This window comes from Tachysurus vachellii, chromosome 21, assembly GCF_030014155.1.
Source record: "Tachysurus vachellii isolate PV-2020 chromosome 21, HZAU_Pvac_v1, whole genome shotgun sequence".
NCBI lineage: Eukaryota > Metazoa > Chordata > Actinopteri > Siluriformes > Bagridae > Tachysurus > Tachysurus vachellii.
In genome coordinates this window covers 6,092,763-6,112,347 of record NC_083480.1, presented here as the reverse complement: position 1 = coordinate 6,112,347, position 19,585 = coordinate 6,092,763, and the positions used below count along the sequence as shown (strand labels likewise).

General features: G+C 38.6%; 1 protein-coding gene across 2 annotated transcripts in view; it reads right to left on the bottom strand.

Annotated features, from left to right (window-relative positions):
- Positions 1 to 11,525, bottom strand: part of angpt1 (angiopoietin 1) — a 58,782-nt gene extending 47,257 nt beyond the window's left edge. The window contains exon 1 of one of the 2 annotated variants that reach the window (XM_060857215.1): positions 10,646 to 11,525. In XM_060857215.1, coding sequence (XP_060713198.1) covers positions 10,646 to 11,029 — 384 coding nt within the window. In that variant the 5' untranslated portion in view covers positions 11,030 to 11,525. The remainder of the gene's footprint in view (positions 1 to 10,645) is intronic. The other variant, XM_060857216.1, reaches the window with a different exon arrangement.
- Positions 11,526 to 19,585: the final 8,060 nt, after the last annotated feature.

The following is a 19,585-nucleotide window of genomic DNA, read 5'->3' as shown; positions in this document are numbered from 1 at the left end:
TTGGAATAAAATCAAACACTGAACTTCCACCTGAGCTGAGAATCGAACCCACTACATTGATGTTTTGAACAGACACATTACCACTCTGCACTGCTCTCCTCAGGAGATTCTACAATGTAATCGTTTACCTTTAATACGACGTGAATTAATCACGCTCTCTCTACATAGTTTGATCTAGTAGCGCTGTGAAATTCCTTTTTTTTTTGCATATCCCAACTTTGGAGGTTGGGGTCAGAGCACAGGATCAGCCATGATACAGCACTCCTGGAGCAGAAAGGGTTAATTCAATCACGTGGAACGGATGTACACATTTGGATTTTGGACTATATAAATTCAATGTGCTTTTCTTCAGTGTGCATAAGTTCACAGACAGAGAGATGATCACAATTATTTAGTGTTACTGTGTGATTGACAGGAGAGAGAGTGAAGATGCAATGGCTCCCTCACAGAGATGCCACAGACTCCTGTGGCTAAAACACTTTTCATTTACATTTCAAAATGAAATAAAGTTGTAATTGGATCGGAAATCTCGGACCGCATTCAGATTCATGTTGATGAATCGCACGGTCTATGAATTCGTTCATCCAATGTTCGAACTCAGTGCACTAAACATAATGTACTAAATATATACTGGTGTACTGTACTGACGTTACCACCAGAAAACATCTCATCGGTTCCCTTGTGAACCGTTTGCTTCTATTTTTTATTTTTTCTTCCTCCATACTGCATACGATCACATCAACAGTCTCTTACAGTACGTCAGACTTTGGCTACGCTCGCCTCGTCCCAAACAGTGGGCGAGGATGAGGCATGCATTACTCTCTCCCTGGGTCTGGACACAAGGCCTTCTGAAGTTGCAGACCATGCTGACAGGCGTGTTCATCAAACCGGAAAGCAGAATAGAACACAGAAAGAAATCATTCACAAAACTGTTTATGTAGTGGCTTGTAATATAAACAGTATTAGGGTCAGCATCAGTGGTCCGAGATCAAACTCAGAATGAGCATGACGTATGGTTTTGCGTTTGAAATAAATTTCCCTACAAATGTCCAGCTAAATTTTTGAACTCATAATCCACAGAATAAATTTTGTTCAGATAGCACACTAGGCTCTGACGGTTCTTCTTGGTCATCCCATTTCTTTTCCTGGAGACCAGTTCTTTTTAAACTGGACTACATCAACAGATATTTATGTTCAGTTATTAATGATGCAGCTGCAGCCAAGCTCTACAAAGAGCAGTGGCAGATTCCAGTAGCTCTTCGTCACAATTTATGACGTATATGTTCTCGAAGTTGGTAGCAGAGCCAGAGACAAAATCCTGGCAAAACATATGGCACAATAACCCAGACGAGCCAGCTTGGTTGATATGAGTCTGCCTAAAAGTAAATATTAAGATCTTAAACGCTTCAAAACACCAGATTGTTCCAGTAGATATTTCCTATTGAAAAACATAATATGACTGTCACTTATAAATAGTACATTTTGTACTTTGATTTGGAACAAAAAGAATTGCAAATAGGAACATCCCTAGATCTTTTTGGATTGCTTACATTACAATTCCACTTTGGGGAGACAATAAAACACCACATAAAAAACTTGTAGTGGATAATTTGCAGAGAAATGTAATCCACAATGTTTAGATTTTACAGTGAAAGGAAAATATTTCACCAAAGTTAAACAAATCCATAGCAGTGAGTAAGCATTATGTCATTTGTTGTGAATGTATTTTTACTTTCTTAACACTAGTATAAAGCTGCTATTTTATATTTAACAAGCAGAACTTGAGTTTTTTTTTATTTTTATTGATGTAATTATTGACATGTGCCCTACAACAGAGAATATGAAAGTGAAAAGACTTTTATAAAGAAGCTTCTGGGAAAAGATCTTCCAGAATATTTGTTTTCTCAGTAGGGATTGTGAAGCCCTGGAGCTGGTGTCACCACTGCCGTGTCCTTCGGAGTGCTTGAATGGTGTTTATTTTTGCTTTTGCAGTCTGAAAGTGTGGTAAAAGTGTCTATACACAAAGTGACAAATAGACAGGAGATCAAATGAGCAAAACAGCAACAGGCTCCATGAGTGCAGCATCCGCTTATGTCAACAGGGGAAAAAGCTGAATTTCCAAACTGCTTTTGGTAGTATGCTTTCCACAGCTAAATGCTTATCTACAGTTTAAATGATGATGATTAAAAACCACATGCTTTTGGCAGAAGGTTATAATGTATTAGGAGGCAAAAAAGGAAACACAGAGCAAATCATGGGATGAGGAGAGTGAAACAGGAAAAGACATAAAGAGCCTTAAAACAAGTAAGGAATGAAGGATTGAGCAATAAATGTTAGAGAACAAAGTGCAGTATATATGTATATGACTGTCTAAATACATCTGCGCTAGCTGGACAGGAAGTTGCCCTCCAAGACACTGCACAGATCCGTTCACAAGCACACTCCTCTCACTGTCCGGGTGGATGGGAAATACATTACGTCCAAAATCCTCGGCCGTATTATCTGGAGGAATGCAGTCCAAAATGTAAAGGCTGAACATTGAAGGCTGACACCTGCCTTCCTTTTAATGCGCCAAGCTCCTTATTATTAACCCTTGAATTATTATAAGGTGAGCTCTTAATGAATGGAAGCCTTTTCATCTCAATTTCATCTCAACTGTTCTTTTCTTATGATCGCTTAAAAACAACTTTCACAAAGAACAGACGTTTCATACTTTATTGGAACTGAGGTCAGCACTTACCTCTGCTGCTGGGAGCCTAAACCAGACCCTTATTATAAAGAGCCCCTTCACAGCAGCAATTCACGCCAAATTACCAACAGTTGCGGCCTGTTTGAAGCTGCAGTTATTCTCTCCTGCTGATAGCATAATGTGGTTTGACCTTTGTCACCAACCATTTACCCCGAAGCATGCTCTTTGTGCTGAATAGTTGGAGGTGTGAGAGCCACTTTTCCATCAGCAATTATCTCCAGTTGGTGCTGCCCGCTGTACACCGAGTGCCATGTGGAATGTGAGAAGATTGGACAAGTGCCCAGCCAAGTCAAATACATGGAAGGCTAGGATTCAGATGCGCTATAATGTCAGGGTTGTGCAGGATGGGGCTAAGGATTAATGTTCAATTACAACGTTCAAGCTGGTGAGTTTCAAGAAAGTCCAAGAGCGTTTCAATGAAAGAAAAAAAAGCAATGTAACATTCTGATTCCTCCTTTGTTGTTAAAGATGTGTGACACACAACTGTTAACAAGTGCCACAGAACAGCTGGTGAGTGACGACTCGACCACAGCAATGCAGAGCTCTTGGAATACCTGTTGTTGCTATGGAGGACATAGACATCTATATTACAGCTTGTTTTTTCATTTACAGTTGCCTGGATGCTAAACAACTTAGTTAGGCCGTTGAGAACATTTATTCAGTAACCTGAGAAAGTTAAACTCGACTGACTTTCATAAAAGAAAACAATTCATGTCAATATACTTGTTTAAATGCTGTTTCTAGGTGGAGCAAAGCACCTCCATGTCATGTTGTATGGAGCTCTGGATTCTTACCGACACGCACCAAGAGCCTTCATTTTCTAGGCAGGTTAAGTAGCATGAACAGATAATTCAGATTTTTTTTTTCCAGAATCCGGAAGGTAAGTGAATAAAATGAGCAAAATACATAGCGGTTCAGCATGAGAATAGTTATATAACTGTAATTCTAGCAGGACACACAATCTGAACACTTCATCAAGCGAAAACGAAGATGCTTGTGTGAGAGAAGAACACCAAAGCTCATGTCAGCCAAAATGTCAGCCAAAGAAACACAATGTGCTTCATCACCAGAGACATTATAAGGATAAAGGATAAAGACTACGGCTACATAAAGTCGTCCCTCCCAGGGATTCAAGTGCTCTTCCTTTTTATACTCTGTATTAAAGCACATCATACTGCGTCATGTTAGCGGCTGCTCTTTAGTTTCTTTAATTGAAATATTAAAGATTAAAGAAGATATTAAAGCCTGGATGGCCTCCAACTTTTTAAAGTGTAATGAAGATAAAACTGAAATCATTTTATTTCGACCTGGTGGTACCATTAGTACTCCTGATGTAGATCTGGGTGACTTAAAGTCATTTGTGAAGCCTGTTGTTAAAAACCTGGGGGTTTTAATGGACGGTGACTTTAAACTAGAAAAACAGATTAATTTGGTAGTTAAATCGTGTTTTTATCAGTTAAGGCAATTGTCTAAAGTCAAGTCATTTGTATCTTTTACTGATTTTGAGAGGGTCATCCATGCTTTTATATCATCCCGACTGGACTATTGTAATAGTCTCTATGTAGGCATTGGTGAGGCATCTCTAGCACGTTTGCAGAGGGTACAAAACGCAGCTGCACGTTTATTAACGGGGACACGCAAACGAGAACACATTACACCTATATTGGCTTCCCTTCATTGGTTGCCCGTTCATTTTAGAATTGATTTCAAGATTTTACTTTTAGTTTTTAAATCATTAAATAACATTGGTCCTAAATACCTCTCAGATCTATTAAAGCCATATGCTCCGTCCAGAGCACTTAGGTCTGCTGGGCAACTGCTTTTAGTATCCCCCAATGCAAAACTAAAGAGCAGAGGTGACCGTGCCTTTGCAGTAGCGGCCCCCAAACTCTGGAATAATTTGCCTTTGTACATTAGGCGGGCACCGTCACTGGCTGTTTTTAAATCACATTTAAAAACATATTTGTATGGGGCAGCATACAACACAGTATGAGAGTTATCTGTTAAGAGTTCTTTTTAAGTGTGTGCTACTAATTATTATTGTATTTATTGCATTTTTATTAGTCTTTTATTTAGTTTTTATTTATTTATTTTATTATTATTATTTTATGCTTTTTAGTTCTATTGTTTATTTTATATTGTTTGTACAGCACTTTGGTGAACACCTGCTGTTTTTAAAAGGTGCTCTATAAATAAACTTTGATTTGATTTGATTTGATTGAAATTCTGAGAAACGGGACTAATGACTTTCTCCACAGAGGTGACCTTGTTTTTCTAATATCACTTCATTTTATGCAAATGTTTCTTCTCTCCAGATTCAACATACGCTTATAATAATGATGCTAATGCGATATTCATGTCTGAAAAATTAGTGAGATTTTGTCACTTTGTGGACTACGGCAAAAAGGAAGCTAAAGACTCTCAAAGCTCTGAAATAGTACATATTGTACATAAATACACTCATTTACACTCACAGGCTCATTCCACTGTTGTCCTCCTCCTTTACTAACTCATTATACAGTATGTCTTTCTACTGGCAGGGTTACATTTTTGCACATTATTTATCTGCCTGTCTTTCTTTAGAGACTCTGCTGACTGAGCGGAGAGGCTTTGGTTTCCCCTTTTCATCTGAAATGTGAGTTTTTGATTTACATTTGTGGAAAAGTTGATGGAGCCGAATTTTAGATCCTGTAAAACAAGGTCCTGCTGAAACGTCTGGCCAGAATTCGAGTGTAGGCAGATGAAGACAGACTCTTCGAGCTGAACATCTGCATGAGCCCATCTGCCCTGGGACTCAGCTTCAGAGCAGCTCATGAGAGCTGCCTCCTTTCCCTGTAGAGTCCTTTTACATGTGTGACATAAATATATGTGACAGATGGTGCCATTTCTGATAAAGCGGAGAAAACACGTGTAAAAGAAGAACGCAACAAGTGGCTTAGAAGGTTTTCCTGAGACTTAGATCGGATGTAGATAAATTCACGAGGGAACTCGAACAGTTATGCTTGACTTGAGGTCACAATAAGGTCAATTATGATCATACAGTGACATAATTTCTGACACCTCCTAGATCATCTAAATGAACTTTTTTAGCAGTAAAGAAGAGCGATGATGAAGAACAGCAACATTGCTGAATAGAAGCCCCGATCGCTATTTGAAGTAGCTGCCCAGAATTTGTACAGAGATTAGATAAGAGATACCTGCTATTACATGATTCATGAAAACATTGAAGACTATACATGGCTCTAGTTACAGTTTAATGATCCACATTAAAATAAAATATGTGTGAGATACCTAGAGATGTTAATCTTACATAATGTATATCTCCAGCCCAAATAGGCTAAATGCTATGCAATCAAGCTAAGAAATCCTGTTCAAGTCCAAATCCTCAGTGTTTAATTGTCTAAAACAATATCCTTCGTTTCCGTTCGGCTCAGAATAAAGAATCGAACTGTTTACGATGGTGTCATCTAGCTGTCTCAGTGAAAATTACAACATTTATATTAGAATCATTCTTATATTCTGTATGATAAAGCCAGACAAACCCTTTCTCTCACTTTATCCCTTTGTTTTTAATACGTCTTAAAAATTTAAGTGAATATTCTCTGAGGAAGCAGGAAAGCCAAAAATATTTCAGTAACATTGTCAGTCTATTCAACAAACATGATATAAGAGAAAAGTGAAAGGTAACTTCTGCAATGTTACTGCCATTCAATTCTGAAGAGAATGCACACTTGTGAGTAATTTATTTAAGTGATCGAGAATTATTTAAGTGCAGAAAACAAACTGGAAGAAGTCTGAAGCTCGGTGCAAAGTGAAAGACACATGAAACCTACTCGGTTTACAGATTAGAGCACTCGATTGACCCGATTACAGCAGTATAATAAATCACCAAAACATCTTCAGAGGTATGCAAAACAATTGATAAATAAAATTCTAAATAATTTTTGTACAAAGTCTGTATCGGTCTACCGGTTTACAAACTTTTTCTAAATATGGGATGTGGTAGCTCAGTGGTTAAGGTGTTGGGCTACTGATCGGAAGGTCATGGGTTCGAACCCCAGGTCCACCAAGCTGCCACTGCTGGGCCCCTGAGCAAGGCCCTTAACCCTCAGTTGCTCAGTTGTAAGTCACTCTGGATAAGGGTGTCTGCTAAATGCCATAAATGTAAATATGCCCCCATATTTTTCCAGAAAAACCATGAACACATACAGTATATCCCTAGCTTTGATTTTCACATGCATTTAGAAAGGGCTCGACAAAGCTACACACGTATTTTCTTAGATATTCCCCTGACACGCTAAGTAGAGGGTTCTGTTTTACTTTCACCTTCTGTGGGGATTGAATGTGAAGCACAGACACATTTCACTGCTTCTGTGATGAATGTGCCACTATTCTGGTTCCTTAAAAAACAGGAAGGAAGAGCACTTCAGTCTCATGAGCGGCTGACAGTTCTGCCTTGCTCAGTTTGTTGCTTTTGGCCGGCACTATCAGCAAAAACAAACTTTGATACAAAGGAAGTCACCCCTAAAATAGCTTGGTCTAGCTTTGGCTTTACAACCATGCTGTGTGGCCTTCAAGACAATTGAGAAAAGAGCGAAAAGTTCTCGATGAAGGAGAACCGGGAGATGGCATTTGTCTAGCTTTAGGATTAACCTTTTGTCTTTGCACTAGCAGCCATTGCCTGTGTCTAGGGAGAAGCGGAACAATGTGAATTGTACATGGTCAGGGTTCAAATTTAGGATTTTAAATCAAGAGCTCAAAGTGCAAGGCTTTCTTTTTAGAAACAGGCATTTTTAAAATGTTTTCTCGGAAGACAGATTGGAAAAGATCTGTCATTTAAACTCCCACAAGGACTTCCACATGTCCTCGTGGCCTTTACTCTCGCCGAACTGGAGCTTGAGCCAAGCTTGAGTGTCTCACTGAATACTTTTAGCTTAGATAAACTTCAATTGGACTTGTTTGCTTCAAAGGCTAAACTTACTACAGGCTTTTACTGTATGTTTTGGATACTATTTTAAGAACAATCCAGTTTGTTCACAGTGTACCTTTGGGTTTGGCAGACAAAAAAAAAAACGTGGGAGGTTAGAGGGAATAGCGCTCCCTGTCTTTAAGAGGCGGGTTTCCTGTGCTAAATGGCAGATCATCATCAAGTCTTCGGTCTCAGGTCATTCCTTGTGCTACAGTAATCCTTGAACAAACAGAAGCCACATTTGACTGGGCCGTGTTATCAGGATCTGCTTTTCACCCCCCAGCATGACAGAATTCCACAGAGTAAGTGATGTGCTCAGTTCTGATGGTCAGCCCCAACCATTCCTCCTTTCCACATCCAGCCACAGACAGGCCACTATCTGCTACCTTTCATCAGGCTTGAGATTGAGAGGTATTAGAACCACCTCGGCCATCCAGCAACAGTCAAGTCGTACATGATTAAGATAGATAGACTGGCCCGGGACACTTAATCTTGTGTGATTAAGTATGTTGACTGAAATATGTTAACTGCATCCTCATGTTCCACTTGTATAATTAGGTTGTATTAGCAGGAGTGCGGTTCAGCTTACTCTAATACAACATGCAGTTGTGCAATTGCTCTCATTAAACAATTTTCTGAGAAATAGACTTGCAGAAACAAAGATGCAAATGAGTGTAAAACTTACTGCCGTTTTTATAACATTTAAACACTGACAAACACTTCCACTGAGGTGAAACTTTTACAAGGATCCTTTTGCTTAAACGTATCCTTCAGATTATGTATAGGAAAAGGAGTAGAGTGACACAATCTGCACTTAAAGATAAAGGCAGTCATGAGGCTGGGTGTGTATGTTCTGTATGTCTGAGTGTGTTTTAAGTCAGAGATGGGTCGAATGAAAAATGGAAAAGACCTTTAGTGTCTCATACTATCAGTAAGGAGGTATTATAGCATTACCACTGCTGGCTCTCAGAAGATCTCACACTCCTACAGCTGAAGTAAAGTCTCTTATTAGTGTAGAATCCAATCCGCAGTCACTTAGTCTGATAAGGACTAATGGAAACCTCAAATCTACCTAAAAATGGGCTTTAAAATTCTCTGTATACGTTTCCGAGATAATGTCAAATTAAGTAACGGATGACGTATTTCCTTTAAAAAAGAAAAAAAAAGCAATCAACATAAAACATACTTTACGTTATACTTTATATATACGTTAGAATTTACTAAGAACACCACAGAATGATCAAATTCAAAATCACATTAATAGGTCGTTATATTAAAACTGAATAAAAAGGAATGTAGTTTAAATAAAAAATGTTAACATGACTGAAGGATTTAAAGGATTTCAGATGAATTCGTCATTAATCACCATGCCATGCACACTGCACTCAACGTCTGCTTCTGCTCAGTTTTAAACAAGAAGATTAAAACAAGAACATCAGAACATGCCTGCATTATATAGTCATTGATTGCTTCACCATGAACATCTAGTGCAGCTCCTACATTTCAGTGTTTACACATTCTTCTTAATATATACACAACATACACATATACTAGCACTGTGCTGCTAAGATGGGTAGTTTACTGTTAAACCTATGGCTTCAGAGAAGGACTGTGATAGCTGATAATGTTAAGAGCAATTAATCAAAGTATCTACAAACACTGGACTAGATCATATGCGTGTCTGATAGCAACAGTGGGTATCATCTCTGAGGGTGGGAAAAATAAATAAACAAATGAACATTATTATTATTATTATTATTATTATTATTATTTGCAAGAATATAATAATAATACTATTTTATTATTATTATTATTATTATTATTATTATTATTATTATTATTATTATTATTATTATTATTGTTATTATTTTTTTTTTTTATTACATTAATTGTTCATTTGTTTATTTATTTTCCCACCCTCAGAGATGATACCCACTGTTGCTTATTATTATTATTTGCAAAATATATTATTCCTGGAGTTTGGAGGTCTGATATATAAGAAATTCTACAACATAACATATGTTTGTACTTGAAACACATAAAAATAAGTCTAAAAGTGTGCTTATTAAACCATCCTATAATTCAGATTTTAGGTTGTGAGGCCTGAATAAATGTCACAAATGGTCACACTTTGGCATTAAACAGATTCTGAACATTTGTATGCATGTTTTAGTGTGCTGGTTTCTAAGCAGTAATTCTTGAAATCTTAAATGATAGAATGTTGTTTTTAAAGTCAATGGTGGAATTTCATTGTAACTTTCATGAAGCAGTCAGTCGGTTTAAAATAAAGCCACATTTTTCAAGATCTGAGCCCTCCTCTGAGCCCTCCTGTGGGTCTCTTTCACCTCCTGTCATTAGAGACACAGTAAGTATACAAACAGTTTCCTGGGTGACTGACTAACTGGCAGACGTGCAACGTGTGGAGTCTACCTAGACATCTGTGAAATCAGGCACTATTCAAGCGAATCACCACTGTGATCCTGCCGTGAGACACATGGAGCAGATGCAAGCTCAGTAGTATAGGTATAAATCAGGGGGTCTGACAGTTTGAATCACAACACTACTGCTATTTAAAAATAATCGATTACAATGCTTGTCAAAGCATGGCACACCATTTGTTCACTTTCACAAACGCTTTAAGTTTATGTACAAGCTACAAAAGTGCAGTCATTTGCAAGACTTGAATGCACTTAAATGGAATGAAGGCTTTGGTTACATTTCTTCTAAAACAGAAGTTGCTCACATGAAGCCTTTTCTTCTGAGAAGTAGAGTTTGCAGAATCATCTATTTTATACTTTCCCGTAATAGATTTCTGGAACTAGGCATCTGTGTCCGTTCATTTGTTTACATACACGGAGCTGCTAATTTGTTAGAAACATGGCCAGATAAAATGTTACCACAGAGAAAAGGTGTTGAAGCAGCTTTACCTTCTGTAACCACTGTGTGTAGTTCTCCATGATGTGCTCCAGCTGTTGAATCTTCTGGTTCGAGAAGTCAGCTTCAGGTGGTGGAGCATCTCTCTGAAGTGAGTTTGCATTGTACTGAGTGCCTGCTTTCATCTCGCGGCAGGATGCACCTGCATTTCCGTCGCCTTCTGGAAGGATGAAGGTGTAGGTACACTGACCATGCTGGAGCCGGTGGTATCTGCGGCTAGAGGAACCTCCTGTGCTGCTGCCTGTGCTGCTGGCCTTCCCAGAGGAGCTTCGTGATCCTTCATCTCCTCCTTTCTTCTGCTCACCTCCAATACAACTAGCCGCCACCAGCAGAGCTGCTAAACCCAGGTAGCGATAGGTAAGTGTCCACCAGAGCATGTCAGCACCAGGAAAACGATCTGAGATACAGAGCTGTCAAGCAGAACTTTTAGAGGATTCCTCTGGTTTTATCTTATTGTTTTAACTAGTCCTGAATCAGAAGCCTGTTAAAGTGTCCAGTGGTTCAAGATATGCAATGTCCATATGGGACCTCCTTATGAAAGAACTTGTGGAGAACATTGCTGGTCAGGTTGTATCCTCACTCTTCTCAGAGCTCTTGTCTAGTGTATCCTCTTGAAGAAAAAAGCACTGTCTTAAAAAGATTTGTGCATGTGGTATGCATTGACAGGTATTACATAAGCATTGTGTGGTTGAGGTTCTGAAGCCGGGAGTCCATAAAGAGATGCAACTGTGCCGTCAGACCTCCCCTGGTGCGCTCGCACTCTCTGTCATGTTCTGCGAACTCAGTTCTGTCTGTGACCAAGCGACTGTGCAGGATTCTTTGCTTTAGGCTTCTAGCACGCTCTGTGCCTGCCCCTCAGAGTGACTGGAAAGGAATGTGTGTGTGTGCTTGTGTTTGTGTGTGTGTGTATGTGAGAGAGAGAGAGAGAGAGAGAGAGAGAGAGAGACACACACACAGACACACATACAGAGAGAGAGTGAGAGAGAGAGAGAGAGAGAGAGAGAGAGAGACACACACACAGACACACATACAGAGAGAGAGTGAGAGAGAGAGAGAGAGAGAGAGAGAGAGAGTGAGAGAGAGAGAGAGAGAGAGAGAGAGAGTGAGAGAGAGAGAGAGAGAGAGAGAGTGCACGAGGCAGAGAAGGACCCCAGCACAGAGGATGTTCTCAAAGTATAAGGATCATTTTACAAGCTCTCTGACCCTGGGCTTTTGTGGTAGCCCTGCCTCCAGTTCATGGCCTGCTGTGGCTTCCCGTGCACTCCACCACACACACACCCACACACCCACACACCCACGCGGCATGTTTATGTTTACAAGCTAATTTGTCAGGTTCGCATGCATGTTTCTAATTTCCTTCTTACTTTATATATGCAAAGCCACTTCAAGTCATACAATTATTTAACTTGATTTTTAGCTTAAAAAATTTCGAAGACAAAAAGCCAAAACACTGCATGAAATATAACATTTGTGATTTTTTTTTCCCTTTATCAAGAACTCTGAATAGAAAAACTGCATTTTTGCATTTTTTTTTTTTCTTGCTCTGTCTCCAATAGTGAAATACAGCACTGAGCTGATGGAGAGTCTGTGTTGTTAGATAAGACAGACAAAACCTGGCTTCTTCTGAACTTCATACTGTTGTTTCTTCTGGAAAAGGTATGGTCAGGAATTACTTGGGGAATTATTTTGACAGTAGATCAGCACTATGACTTGAAAACAGTAACGGTCAGGATACTTTGCTGAAAGATGAGAGGTCACAAGTCAAGATTCAATTAAGGCTTGTGAAGGTCTCCTTCCACAAGCCTCCTCCCCCTCTTTAAAAATAAAATCCATTCTACAAATAAAAGATAAATGCTTCTCGGTGATATGGCACTTTTAAAGAAAGACTGTGCATTAATACACACCGCCTCTTCACACTTTCCGACTCATGTAGAGGCAGCCCAAGATAACAGGCCCAGAATATCCCTGGACCAGCCTTGGCTAAAAGCATGTGTAAACATTGCCCTGAAATCTTGGATCTAAGGCCTTGTCCTGCTGCAGTAATAAATTACAAATTTGTGATCCAATTTGTGAACCCATTAAACTGAGCAAATCCCATGTAATATGACAACACGAATGGTGTTTAGTCTACGAGGATATCAAGATTACTATAACTTACTATCTACTATAACACGCTTTTTAATCACATCTCATATATCAGTTTTAAATTAAGACTTATTTTCAAATGATGTTGTTTTGGCTACTTCACTTAGACGTCAGCGTCTAAGTGGTAAGGAAAATGTCTAAGCTTCCATATTTACATCGATTGAGTTAAATCATGCAAGACCCAAATTCCTCACAAGAATGTAAACACAAGAGGAAAAATCTTTAGCTTGTAAAATTAAATGCTGGGGTGTCCAGAAGGTGTTGAATGACAAGATGTTAAGATGATAGATATTCTAAACAAATTACACATTAATTACAATCTGCAGATTTTATTTTATTTTAAGATACGCAATTTAAATGAACAAGACAGTTTCGTGCAAACATCTACTCTTAGAGCTTTTTTTAATCAATTGCAGGACCCAGCCAATTCCTGTTCATCAAAGAAGCATTTATGGGGTTAATTAGCAGGCAATAATATCTTAGTCCTCCAAATTCAAAAGGCTAGTTCATCAATGTCATAGCCAAGCCTCTGTCCTGCATGTCCATGAGTTCACTTCATCAAGCCCCAAAAGCACTCTACAAATAGAATCATTCAAACGTGTTATTCTTAAAGCACTTAACATCTCATTTGATATGCTCCCAAGCCTGGAGAAACAATGACTCAATTCAATCGCTGGTGGTATATAAAGCATGGTAACAAATGATGAATGTTCAGTAGGAAGGATTATCAACAGGTTTGGCACAACATTATTCAACAAAGATTTGCACACAAGATACAAAGAGGCTTTGTTTGATTTCTTAGCTAGTTAGGCTACCAAGCATGAACCGGTGAAATAAAACCTTCATTCTTGTCTTTTCCCTGATAATTTATGACTCTGGGTGTGACAAGGAGAAGTTCTACTCTCCTAAATACTGACTTTGTTGGCTATAGTTTGTTATTCTAGTGCCTATTCATACTCAGGAACTGATAAGGAAATGACCATACAACTAAAAAAAAACGTCCTCTGTTACCCTCCTAACTACCATGTAATATTTACATATTGGGTGAATGTACCCCTATGCACTAGCAAGACGCAAGAAAAGCCCATCTGCACACGCGTCAGTCTTCTTCTACGGTATCGTTAAGCTAGGATTCACATGTCTACTATGATACAACACCACAATTTCAAGACAAAGGAGGTTAATAGCCTACTAGCAAAATGTTCATGTAGACTGAAAGCCTGGACATAGTGAAGGAATTCTAAAGAACTAAGTCCTAGGAACCATACTATCCTTGGAATCTGCTACCAGGGGCAGTTTCTTCTCCAGCAGTCAGGCTCAAAGACTTTCAATCCACAAAACTGTTACTCTACAACGCAATATGTGAAAGAAAAGTTCAAGTAAAGATTCAAGAGCTTACGAGTTAGAGGTCAAACACTTTCTCTGCCATTGGATCTCCACATGTCCTGAAGAAAGATGTTGGCCTCTGTATATCATTAGAATATTCACACAGCTAGATCTGTGCAATGGTATTAATGTGATATGCTTTAGAGAATCTTCCAAGCAGGAAACGTGTTTTCATCACGCCGTCAGGTCACTGAATTAAATCTCATGTAAGTTTCTGTGGGCTTAATTTTTTTTATTTTCCAATTCATTATAAATGAGGTGCTTAAAGAAATGGCAGACTGATAAATAACTGTCTTGGTCACACTTTACAGTTCAGCTCCATAATAGGTAAATATCTAAGGAATAAAATGGAGCGAATGAGTAGTTGTTCATAAAAAATAAAGGGAAACAGATTATTAATGACCAAAGCGTTACTGTGTCGTCCTTTAGGAGCTAGAAAATTATTTTAAAATGAAACATATGGGAACCTTTTATTAATGACCAAAGTGTTTCTTGCGGTTATTAACACATTCGACAGCACATTAATAGGGAATACTGCACCAGGTTTGAAGAACTATAAGATGATACTTTATCATGTCAATCTGATGTTTCTAGGGAGAATAATAATACTGTAAAATCTGTTCTGTCTGGAACATTTATCACAACCCCTGTGAGATCCAGAGAGCACATTCAGCACAATGACGCAACTTCTCCCAGAGTACCCCAACCCAAAATTATCCAGTGGGTGAACATCTCATTTAGTTCAGGAATCTGAACAACCACAGATCCTAAGGAATTCCCAACCGCTCTAACTAAACATCAGTAAAATGCTGACTACAGACCACTTCCTCTACAAACCTTCCATATGATCAACTCAAATATAAACTAGTTGCTGCTTCCAGGTTGCCAAGATGGTGCCACTTATGAAAATTCTTCACCTAAGGAGAAACTAAAGGCCCCCTTTAAATCAATAATGGTGACAGACCTGTATAAATTTCTCCAACTGATACCTGCAGAGTTCCCTTCACATTTAAAGACCCAAGGGTTTGCTGGACATCACTAAGGAGCCTGGGAACAGCAGTCATTCCCATGTTTGGTTCTAATTATACAGTTTAAGCAGATTTAATATCACAGAAGTGAGCTTGCAACTGAATAGCACAATACAGTGAATGTCAGCTAAGTGAACGAATTATGATATTGACCCCTGAACTGTATTGAACTGTATGTTTCTGGTGACCTCTACCTCTGGTGACATCAACCTCCGAACATCTACATCATCTTTGAGAAACAGGGGAGCATGAGCTGTGGAAAGAAGAAGTGATCATATGAACTTGCGCAAACATTGGATCAAACTTTTTCCTACTCTTTCAGCTATGGATGTTACAAAACCCAAAAATTGACAACTTAGCCTGAAGCTAACAGTAAATAAATTCCAGGCACTATAAGAAACCAACATGTTTTCAACTACAGTCCCCAGCCAAACCATTGCCAAGCCAAGAGAAAGAGCTACAGAAGATGCTAGTTTAAAGCACATGGTTGCAAGTATGATTCAGCTTCAATGGTACAGTAATTGTGCAGGACCAAATGGGTTTCTACAGTTCTGAAATGATTATCAGAGGCACATTTAATAATCATACTGTTTTCAAGTTAGTGGGCAAGCTCATGGTATGCTTGAGGAAGTCATATTATACATTAGATAATATTAAGTTAGCTGGATATTGCTAATACCTTTGGCTGAAATGCTTAACCTGAGCAAATTTATAAAAGTGCACTTGAACCTGAATCTAGCAAATAGACCACAGTCCAGAAGTTAGACCTAAAATGGCAAATTCAGAAAAGTGAAACTGAGCTCTGCAGCAGCGTATGCCTTCTGGATGCTTTCTGATGGAAATGGTACAAATGAATCCAGACCTCAGCCTGCTGTTTAACCCCCTCCTGCCTTGCTATCTCAGGGTTTCTGCAGGGTTTAATCAGTCAAATTTAAGACTTTTTAAGACCTTTTTATGACCATTATGATTTGAATTTATGACCTACACGAATTACGACAGAAACGGAATCCCGCGCTATACTTGGACCGGGTAACGTTAGTGACGGAGCCGGACAAAACTGACGGATCGCCTGCACCCGCTGCAGGCCTTTTACAGCAACGATATGCTTTTCCGTCTTTGCATGCGACTTCAAGGCTTTTATGCCTAAACTAGACAGCTCCAACGTCTTCTTACACAGAGTGCAATAGGCTTGATACCGATTGTTAGCGACGGGCTTGAGCCAGCTACTAAACGCACTGTCTTCGAGCCACAGATCATTAAAGGTACATTTTCCCATTGTGATAGCCAGGATGATTTCAATTAAACTAAGCAGTGACTCAGTATGATACAGTATGTTCGGAGTTCGCGTGGGTTTCTGTGAAAGTCCTTCCGACAAGTCTGTATGCTGCCGCATGGACCTTGTAGTTCTGGAACGCTGTGATACCAGTGTGATACCACCAAGATTCCTCATACAGAACTACAACAGGCGAAACAAATGAATGCTATTGCCGCCGCGAGCGCATTTTGATTGAAGAACAAATTAATGGATGAGCATATCAATTTAAGACGTGGCTAAATGTTTTTTATGACCTTGTATGGAAAATCCGGACATTTTTATGTCTTTTTATGGCCTTAAATTCTTACTGTTAAATTTATGACTTTTTATGACCCCGCGGAAACCCTGCTATCTTAAGGTGCAGCTAGCACCTACTGTAGGTTTCCTAGCACAGGTACAGCCAACATTACAAACATACATATCACATGATACAGAGTATAGGGGCACGATATGAAATCTTTTCTTGTCTAAATACCACAAGTCTTTTGCCCCATGACATCACAGTAATAGTTCAATTCAATTCAATTGAAATGTATTTCTCTAGCGCTTTTAACAATGGACATTGTCTCAAAGCAGCTTTACAGAACATAAGAAACACGACACAAACATTTTAATATTATACAAAGATTAATATAAAACAAAAATTCAAGATTAATATTAGACTTATATTTAAATGTTTGTATTTATCTCTAATGAACGAGCCTGAGGTGACTGAGGCGACTGTTTCAAGGACAAAGTCCCTAAGATGGAAAAGGAGGAAACCTTGAGAGGAACCAGACTCAGAAGGGAACCTCATCCTCATTTGGGTGACACTGGAGGGTGTGATTATAAATACTTACCCAGTCTGATATAGTCAAATATAAGGTCTTACAATGGATGAGGAGGTTGTTGTAATCAAAAAGCACACGTAGTTCTCATCTCCTCTTACAACGTCCGAATACTTCATGACGCAGTATCCAACTGGAGCTGATACATCTCGATGCCTCAGGATCCTCACAGGGTTTTTCTCATTTCAATGAAGGTCCAAAATCTTCATGACACTGAACACAGAGAATAATTCTCAATTCAAATTCATCTGTCTAATGCCTTCTAGTTGAATGTCCCTGCTGCACAGTCATGAATATATGTAGAAAATAACTGTTAAATAGTTAGATGGAAGATTAAATAGAAATAGAAATAGAAATTGTACGTTTAAGGATAAATTGTTTTTTAATAAACCAATTTTTAACCTACTTACCAACCCGATCTTCAAACTTGCATTTAAACAGATGTCTAGTTAAGAACAGATTATTTAGCTGATTTTATTACCTAAAGTGTTAGCTAGCTGACAAACCAAGCAAAATAAATAAATAAATAAATAACATACAATAGTGACAAAAATAGCATTAACATACAGAAGCAGAACTTTGTGTTTGTGTTACAGTTGTCTTATTAGTGACTATAAATGCAAAATGGGAAATTAACATGCTTCAGAGATTCAACAAGGTCTGAGTCTGGATTGCAGTGAATCTGAAGATGGCTAAATGGAGGCAGGAAACACTGATAACGCATCCCTAGCAGAGCAGGAAATCAAAACTGAGAACAAAAATGAAATGTTTAGTCTGCCCACTAGCACCATGCACTAATTCCTTGCGACACAGGACATGATTAATTCTTTCAACCAGCCTAGCATGCCACATGCTTCGACGGGTGATGTCATGAAGCAACAGCAAGCTGAGAGAGTGACACAAGCCAAAACCACACAAAACTTTGCCCCAGGGCTGCCTCCTCAGGCAAAACTAACACAGCGATGTCTGGCCTCTGTCAAAGCAAACTACTCTCTGTTTTAGTGATGGCAAAGTTCAGGTCAAGTTTACAAAAAAAAAAAAAAACCTACCTGTTAGATGTTTGGTCTTGTATTTATGCTCGAGACTTAATTAGTTAATTAGCATCTTGCTCCACTGGAAATATGTCAAAACAAGAGACATACAGAAGTCTATTTATTTTCTAATTTTTAACCTAAAAAGCATATATTACTCATTTATTTCACACAAAATGTTTTTTTTTTTTAACGTAGTTACATTATTTTACACCAAAATTGTGCACTGTTTTTTTTTTCTTTCTTTTTTTCTTGTTTGTATGTGTTTGTCTTTCTTTTTACACATTGCGTATCTGGCACATTCAAAGCAAACCCTGTCAAAGCAAAATATCATAAGTTTGAAAACAGATGGTGTGGGTGTGATTATATGCTGATTATTGTACCCTAGAGACTTTCAGAAGATGCTCTGCTACAACATTTAAAAGAGACACGTAATCTAATATAGATGCCCATGTCTTAGAAAACGCCATGTTTACAACGTTTTCTTTTAGAACGTAGCTTTTTGGTTATGGAAGGTTCCAATGTGTCAAGATATATATACACAAGTCAATTTTGAGAGCTTTTCCAGTATCTCAAGCACATTCCAGGATCTGAAACTGTGTGGTCTGATATGTATCTTGGTCTTTACTGCCATAATAGCCTTTTTCTGTGCAGGTCTGTATTTCTGAGTTGATTCCCTGCATCATGTTTATCATGTCTCAACTTTCTTAGCATTTGTAATCAGTCAGATCATGACTGTTATTGTTGCTATTACACAATGTTTATATCACCAGGCTGTTGGAGAAGCTTCCTGTCAGAAAAGTGTTTACAGAGGATCTGGCAACACAGTTTATCTGACCCCCCTACCATACTGTAGCTTATCTTTTCCTCACCAGTATAAGCCACAAACCGACATGGGCATTTTCACGATTAATATTTACGTGTCGGATTTTAACATAATTGATTAAAAAATAAACTTAATCTCCTTCTTTTATCCTGTTCGCATGGATATTGTTTGTGATTTGAGTTGTTCCAAGGCGGGTTATGTATGTTCATCAAATATGCAGGAAAATGAAAATGAAATTCCATCAAATTTTGCACTCTGCACATGGGAGAGAAGACAAACTGAATTCTGAACCAAGCCCAGAAGGACTGGTCCTATTTAGACACACAAACTCCGTGGCATTTTAATAGCATCGTAAAGCCAGCTTTCCTTCAATCT